General features: G+C 38.8%; 2 protein-coding genes and 1 pseudogene across 3 annotated transcripts in view; 2 read left to right on the top strand and 1 right to left on the bottom strand.

Moving 5' to 3' along the window:
* The window catches only part of LOC122093851 (protein transport protein Sec61 subunit beta-like), a 4,341-nt gene extending 3,887 nt beyond the window's left edge, over positions 1 to 454 (bottom strand). The window contains exon 1 of the mRNA XM_042664395.1: positions 1 to 454. Within this exon, the coding sequence (XP_042520329.1) occupies positions 1 to 317 (317 nt within the window). The 5' untranslated portion in view covers positions 318 to 454.
* The window catches only part of LOC122093571 (thioredoxin-like fold domain-containing protein MRL7, chloroplastic), a 39,732-nt gene that overhangs the window by 15,551 nt on the left and 15,470 nt on the right, over positions 1 to 8,711 (top strand). The gene's annotated exons all lie outside the window — the stretch shown is intronic.
* On the top strand, positions 3,917 to 5,605 carry LOC122093573 (annotated as a pseudogene).

The following is an 8,711-nucleotide window of genomic DNA, read 5'->3' as shown; positions in this document are numbered from 1 at the left end:
GATCTGTAGCGGTATAGCTTTCCAAAGACGTGGAGAGCGGTAACGAAGCCGATGAAGCAGAGGCTCATGACAAGGACGACAGTAGGAGTGATCTTCAAGCCTGGGGCATCATCGGTGTAGAACCTCAACATGTTACTTCCACCCCCGCCACCCCCGAATCCGCCGGACCCACCTCCTCCTCCGCCACCACCACTAGCACCACCTAACCTCCGCCGCCGCATCCCGGCGGTTGCTGCCGCAGAACCACGCGGCGCCATAGTACCTGGCCGCGATGTCGAAGAAGATGAAGCCTGAGATTGTGAAGTTCCTCTAGCCATTGATGTCGTCGATTGTTGTCCTTCTGGTACAGAAAACCTGAGCAACGAGCAGCTGAGCAACGAGAACGAGAGGGAGAGAGGAAATTAATGGATCTGTCTGTCCCTCCTTTGATAACGTGTTACGGACCTTACGGTAGTGGCCGTTGAATGAGACTTGGGCTTACATTGGTGGGCCCTTTGGTCCGTCCATCAAGACTTCGGCCAATACACGATTAATGATGTGCAGTCCGTCCGGATCTCTATGCTCCTAAATTGATTGGGGTTTCTATTATTTATGGGAATTTTTTTTTTTTTTTTTTTTTTAAGAGTTATAATGTTCTCTAATTCTTAGGGAGTGTGCGAATGTGAGCTCTATAATTTCCTTAGAATTTGATAGTTCTTTTATTTATTTCTTATTTTATTCCAAAAGTCTTTTAAGATGATGGATTTTGAAACATAAGGATTTTCAAAAATAAGTTGAAAGAGATATATTATTTATTGTTATCTTTCATTAAAAAAATAAATAAAAAATTATATTGTAATACATAATTTTTCTTACACATTTATAATGATACTATTATCCTCATTGGAAAAAAAATATAAAATAATAATAATAATAATAATAAAGTTACAATTTACAACAAAATTTTCTTTTTATAAAAACTCACAAGTAATAATGTGATTTAGCTCTGCATTATTTTAAATAGTTATGCCAACAACGCCTTCACCCACACCTTTTTTTTTTTTTTCTAACAATTGGGAATTTTATTGATAAAGGAAACATTGCACAACAAAGTTCTAAAGTCAATCCGAAGAACAATAAAGTTTCATAGGTTTTTTTCCGTCCATGTGTAGGTAGTTTGCATCTTCACAGACATGTCTATCTTACTGTGCCTCTCTTCAAGACATTGCCCAAATCGTTACGCCTTTTTTGTGGGTCAGAACTTGTCCAACAATGAATTTTGCTACTGTAGAACTGTTATAGTTACAGTTGTTGCTCATCGGGGTTTCAATTGTTGACTTCCCTGTCATCAGGTCACCAACTTCCTTGATCTTCTGACACTGTGCAGGCATCAACCCCTATACATGGTCTTACGAATTTGCGGAGACCTGTGTTTTTGGGTAAACAGTCGCCCAGGCCTAGTCAGTGCTACCCCGTTGCAAGGAGGCACGCCTTCTCCCGAAAAGTAGAGGTATTTGAATTACAAACTCTTAAGCCAATTAATAATAGGGCAAACTGTCTTGTGCACTAAGGACAACACCTTCCTGACTAGAGAGTCAATGATTTTGTTTGCCTCCATAAAAATATGAGAGAAATAACATTCAACAAAATAGGCTATCAAATACTGAATATCAGAGATAATGGGAAAGACAATAGAGGAGCAAGCTCTAAGGGGCTGTTGATGAGAGAGATGAACTCCTTGCTATCAGATTCTCCATGAATTTTGTCATAACATTCCGAAATGGAATGGAGGAAGGCTACGAGCCCTCCCTTGGCCTTTCCAAGGACACATGCAACATCATGGTTAACCTTATGAAAGCCTAGAGGGAGGCTTCCACTTCTCCTAAACCTGGACTGAATTGCCACAAACTCCTGACAAAGAAATAGATTAAGCCTGCATGAATTCCATATTAGCTTTTAAGAGTGGCCTGAATAATGTCCAAAAGAGATCAAGTTCGAAGTTTAAAGATTTGAGTCATTTCTTGCTATTTAAACTTGTAATTCTGAGTTTCAACTTCTCTTATCTATTTGGGATCACTCGCACAAGGTTTTGCTTAATGTTTTAGTACTTTTGATGAAAATTGAATGATTATCATTCAAACCCGATATGACTCAGAATCCACCAGACCTAACCAAACTGTGTTATCCAAATTCGAATCCAATCCTTTTTAACTTTGGGAAATCCATTTGCGACACAACATAACATAATGGGCTCCTGAGCCAACAAGCTTTCGCAAAAAGGCAGGGAAGTTTGTGTTTCTAATCATTTTAGAATTTGTTTTCATTATGACTTGCTGTATTTTTTTTTCTAAATTACAATTTCTTGCTTTCACTTTGTGTATATTTGCAGCTCCAATTGTTAACCTTACAGACTTCACAAAACAAAAAAAAAGGCAAATCAATGGCGATAATGCCAGATATTGAGGATGTGATGATACCTACCGGGGTCGAGGATTGAATTGTAATGGCACAAATATAAACTCGAAGCTTCTTCAAGCAGTCTTTACAATTGCGTAAGGATCAAATGAAGAACCAGAGCAATTGATTAATTAGTTACAGATGATTTAGAACAAGGGCCAGATGAGGCCAATCGATATCAGTTGATCAATCCGAAACTAGCTCGCTCTCCAAAATTGGAAAAATCCATCCAAATTTCTCAATACAAGAGCCCAAAGGCTCTAAACCCTCAAACTGAGAAAAATTCATAGATGTACCATGTACATACAGAGTCGAACGGAAGACAAATTCGCGAAAAAGAAAACTAAAATTAGAGGGCAGAGGTAGGAGAAGAAAAGATTTTAAGGGTTGTCTCAGTCGCTAGCCAGAATCCCCAATTTGAGATGACATGAATCTATGGAATTCTGCTATCAGAATCATCAGATAACCCATCTCTCATCATCGTAGTCTTTTTCTTCCTCACTCTCAAAATTTTGGAGATTTTGAAGTTGATCCATGAATTTGTTTCAGTTGTATACTGGGCATCGTCCTTGCAAAGCAAGCAAGCGTCGACGAGTGCGGAGACGAGGATCGATAGTGGACTCCGAAGAGGAAGAAGAAGAAAAGTAGTGATAGATAGTGGTGACGATGAGGACCACCCCAACACATATCACCCCGTACACATGTTGGCTCAACTTTCCAAACGATATCATTGCAACTCTGCAACTCCAATGATGAAGACGATGATCTCGCAATTCGCTCCTCCTTCGTTTTCCTACTTTGCGTTGCTCGCTCTCGATCTTAAACTCAACTTCTTCGCTGAGAATGGAACCCGAAACTATACATAGAGAAGTGAGGGAAGGAGAAAACAGAGGGCAGAAACCAATGGTCGCCGCTGTAACGAGGGAAACTGGATTTTTGGAAATTGCAAAAACAAGTTTAGGATTCCATTTTCTATAAATAAAGAATAAAGGAAAACTATAAGGGGCCGTTTGATAACATTTCTATTCCTGGTGAGTGTTCTTTCACAGAAGTGTTCTTTTTCGATTCCATGCTGTGAAGACACTCTGGCGGAATAGAAACAGCGTTTGGTAAAACTATTTCAGAAATGTCCTTAGAACAGGAAAAGAACAGAAACAGCGTTTGACAAACACTTCTATTCCTGGAGAGTACAATAATGAAAATTCACTTTTGAACAATGAAATCAATAATTACAAACATGCTATTATGGTCAAATTTAACTTAAATAAGGAAATAATTTGTGTCTTTAAATTTTATTACATAAACAATCAAATCAGGGGGTAACCCTTATCTACTGCCATCTGATATGCAATTTGTATCCTTAGCTCATTCACCTGTCTTCCTTGTACACGTTGACTGCCCTGATGAATTGTAGTAAAAGTACTAGCAATATCGCCATCTTCTTGTTCTCCGTGAACGTTGACTACCCTGACTCTCTCTTCTTAGTGGAAGGGGCTATGCCGAAAAAATAGTTGTACCTGCTGGACAAGTTCCTGTTCCACCAGCCATTTCTTTGAAGGATGCTCTTGCCTTTCCTTAGGTGGTTTGCATTGTCTGGTCATCTGTTTTTATGATGAGTCGGCTGCCCCCAGGGGAAACATTCCTCGTACATCTTATATCAATTTTTTTTTTTCTGGGCCATTAATCGCATACCAGTAATTTCAAAATTCTTATTCATTTCTTCCAAAATCCATTGCATAGTAGGAACCCCTAAACTTTCTATTCTTAGCATAACTCAAAATTAGGAATGCCTCTAAATTTCTGAGACTTTAGAACCAAGGAATCTGAAGATACAAACTTTCTAGAGCTTCTAGAATTTCTAAATTTGAATTAGCAATTTTTGAACATAATAGAAACAACCCAAAATAGTTACTTAATGTGGACTCAATCCAGTCTAAACCTTCATAAAACAGAAAATAAAAACTAGAAGTTGACACCTTATCTTGTATGGACCATAGTCCCTTCATACTCAGGCTTATGAAAGTGGTCCATTACAACAGAAATTACCTTCAATTGATCAGATTTGCAACATTTGCGTACTTCATTTCCCTTGCAAAAACTATACATGCGCCGAGGACAAATGAATATTATTTTTTTCAGGTTCACGGTGGATCTAGTGGAATTGGTACATTTGCAATTCAGATAGCCAAACACTAAGGAGTGAGAGTATTTGTCACTGCAGGTCCAACAGTGTTGAACCTTAGAACTTGCATGTGCAGTATCTATTTTATCCATGAATTCCATATCGTTAAATGTTTCTTCTCTATTAGGGAGTGAGGAGAAGTTGGCTTTCTACAAGGATCTTGGAGCTGATGTCTGCATCAGTTATAAGACTGAAGATTTTGTTGCAGTGGGTGAAGGAAGAAACAAGAGGGAAAGGCCTAGCTCTTGCTATGATATCTTAATTCATAATTCAATCTCAAACCATAGGCTTATGGATATCTTAGTTTGGAACCCATGAAATTCCTAGACAATTGCAAGATTTGGGATAGACTCACTTCCTACTTGTTGAGTGGAACTTAAAACCTCTACATGTCTTATGGCAGGTGTTAATGTTATACTGGACAACATTGGGTGTCCCTACTTCCAGCGAAATCTTGACAGCTTAAATGCTGATGGTAGGTTTTCACCACTGGCTTCATGGGTGGAGAAGTTACAGAAGTAAATCTTGCAGGCTTGCTCGCAAGACGCCTTACAGTACAAGGTATTTTTGGATCTTCACACTTGCCTCCAATGTAGTGTGTCTGTAATGTTAATCAATCAGAATCCCAAAGTGACTATTTCGTGGGGACTAGAGTTTTTCCCCATTGTAGTTGGTTCACAACTGCACCATGGATTTTGCATTACAATCTCTCTCTGTTTTGAAGTCGTATTCATGCAGTTGCGGGTTCGAGGAATAGAAGCCTTAAAAACATAGCAGTATTTGTTCTGCTAACAGACAAATTGATTGTTGATTGTTGATTATTACCATTAATCAATTAATTCATGTGGGTTTGAGGAAAGCTGCTGCAGGGAACCACTTGTGATTTTTTAAAAAACAAGGTGAGAGTTTTGAGAAAAGCTGTTGCAGGGAAGCGAGAGAGAGAGAGAGAGCGAGATTGTGAGAGCGAGAGAGCGAGAGAGCGAGAGAGCGAGATTGTGAGAGAGCGAGAGAGCAAGAGAGAGAGAATACCTGCTGCAGGGAAGCGGCGACGGAGAGAGTTGCAGGGAAGCGGCGACCGAGAGAGTTGCAGGGAAGCAAGGAAGCGGCGACGGAGAGAGTTGCAGGGAAGCGGCGACCGAGAGAGTTGCAGGGAAGCGGCGACGGAGAGAGAGGGAAGCGGCGACCGAGAGGAGAGACCGTTGCAGGGAAGCGGCGACCGAGAGAGTGAGAACCTGTTGCAGGGAAGAGACGGATTTGGAACCTGTTGCAGGGAAGAGACGGATTTGGGGGTTTTTGATCGTGAGTTGCAGAAAATGGGTTGTGGGGTTTTAAATGGTTTTGTTCTTTTAAGTTTGTAAAAGAATAGAAAAGTAACTTTTTTGTACTCTTGCAATTTATTCTTTAGTCATTCTTTTTCATTGGTTCATTCCGGGGGAATACAAAAATGAACCGGACTTGCCAAACATATTTCTGTTCTATTTGCATTCCCGCAGAATAGAAGAACACCAGAAACATTCTCCCAGAGTGTTATCAAACGGCACCCTAGTGTCTGACTAGTGATCGACCACCACCATATTGTGGAATGGCTTCATTAAAGCAGCATGAGTCAGTTAAGGTAGCTGCTGGCAACGTGATTCTCCCAACAATTGCAATAGAATATGGGCAAAATGCTACGCATGTCATTACATGCTCCATGCCTCACGGCCTCAGCCCACAAAAGGATTGGATAGGCACCTTCTTACTTACCATTACCAAAAAAAAAAAAAAAAATCTATATATTTTTTTTAACACACCTTGTTAGGGGGAAAAAAAAAAGAACAAGAAAGAATTTGAGGGCTATCATCAAAAGATTAGCACTTGTCAAATTTTAATGTTTAATTCAATCATGGGAGAAGGTTTGTCATGCCAATAGTGGGAATAATCTCCCAATCCACATCAATTAGGCCATGTTTAGTAGTAATAAGAAAAAAAAAAAAAATAGTAAAAAGACATAATAGACAAAAATTAGAATTACACTGTGATTTTTTATGTGTTTATTTACAACAATAACAACAATAAACTCAATTTTATGGGGTCTATATATATATATAAAATCAAATTCAAATTCAAATTTTTTTTCTTTGGCTTCCAAACATAGCCTTAGAATGTGGAGATGTTTGTGTGGTAGAAGAACATATGGTTGAAGAGAGAGATTCAATGTAGGACCCACATGGTTAAAATATGAGAAACCATAAAAAAATATCCCCACATTATTAGAGGGAAGATCTTTTCCCCTATAATTAAGGGTGTTAAACCTTAGCTTGAACTAGTGAAATTGATACGAATAGAATTGAACCTTAATAGATAGGTTTCAGATTAGGTATTGTGAAACTGAATATAAAAAATCGAACCGACATCTAACTCAAACTTTAATCAATATAAAATCGAGAAGAACTCAATACCAACTTGAAAATCATTAAAAGACTCTTTATTTTTATTTTTTCATATTTACATATATACAAATACATGATAAACTCAATCGATAAGAAACTAAAACCCAATCTTTCCTTATTGGTTTGATTTGAAACTCATATATTTTCACACTGAAACTGATGAAATCGAGCCTTCAATCATATACCAGCATCATCCTTTCCATTCATAAGCTTTCATTTTATTTACCCAAAAAAAAAAAAAAAATTCTTTTCATTTTCAAAATCTTACCAAAAGTTTCATATTCTCAAACTCATTTTTACAACTTGGATCATATGAGTAGACTTGTAGAGGGTGCCTATAAAATTTGTACTACACAAGAATTCCACGTGGCATATATAAAACATTTTAAAGTCCACACATTGAAGAAAGCATTCTTGGGTGGGCCTCGCATGATCCCAGATCCCAAGGAAAAAGTAAATGCTGTAATGGGTTGGCATGGTGGTCTCCACGATTCCACCCTGCCAAGTGCCAGATCCCCAATTCAAAGTTCTTGGGCCCAGGCCCCAGGAGTTATATCTTTTCGTTAGTTCGATTCCATGTATTACGTGCAGGATTCTTTATCTGCATCCTTGTATGGACAGTCAGCACTACTTTGATCATTTGAGCCAACAGAACATTAGAGCCATCCTCAAATGAGGACCAACCTCATGGAACTATTTCCATTAACTACTGTTTCCATTGACACGTGTCGATTAATCGTATTCACTCGCCGGCGGTGAATGGCGGGTATCAGGGTACGAGTAATAATGATGAGGGCTTCTTTATATACTTGGAAAAAAAAATAAAATAAAATAATAATAATAAAAAATAAAAAATCAAATAAAATGTTTGAAAAACACCAAAATGGCAAAATGGGAAAAAAATCGTCTGCAATTCCGATCTCGTACAATTCCGTGAAATACCACCTTCAGGGGGTGACATGTGTATTGATACCAATGCAATGGTCCAGATCTGATTTAAATGTCTTTTCACTAATTTAATGTTTTATTAATTGTAGCAGATCTGGACCATTGTATTGGTATCAATACACGTGTCACCACCTGAATGTGGTATTGCACGGAATTGTACGAGATTGGAATGGTAGAGGATTTCAACCCGGCAAAATGTCATATCTCTCTCTCTCTGCCATTTCTCAATAACGCTCTGGTGAATAAGATTGTTGAAGAAAACCCCAATATTAGGCGTTATTTGCGGTTGTGTGTTCTAAAATCAAAATCAAGCCAACAAGGTTTCGTTGCTGGATCAGTTCCCGACCTTGGGCGTCTTTCGGCTTCTAGGGTTTCCAGAAAGATCAGTTTTTTGAATTATTGGGAGAACTCTTGAGCGGACAGATATGAGCTTTGAAGATCTCGAATCTGGTCGGCCATTGGCTTCAAGGCGAGGGCACATCAATGGAAAGCAAGACCCCACGCAAGCTGTTGCCTCCGGTGTGTTTCAGATCAACACTGCCGTTTCGACGTTTCAACGCCTCGTTAACACCCTCGGAACACCCAAAGACACACCCGAGCTCCGGGAGAAGCTGTAGGTTCCCTTTTCTTCTCCTTTCTCTTATTTATTTGGTGTGGTCAATTTGTTTTTATTGCAGAATGCTTGGTGGTTTTTTTTTTTTTTTTTTTTTTTT

The sequence above is a fragment of the Macadamia integrifolia genome, chromosome 11 (genome assembly GCF_013358625.1).
Source record: "Macadamia integrifolia cultivar HAES 741 chromosome 11, SCU_Mint_v3, whole genome shotgun sequence".
Taxonomy (NCBI): domain Eukaryota; kingdom Viridiplantae; phylum Streptophyta; class Magnoliopsida; order Proteales; family Proteaceae; genus Macadamia; species Macadamia integrifolia.
This window is presented reverse-complemented; position numbering and strand designations above follow the sequence as displayed.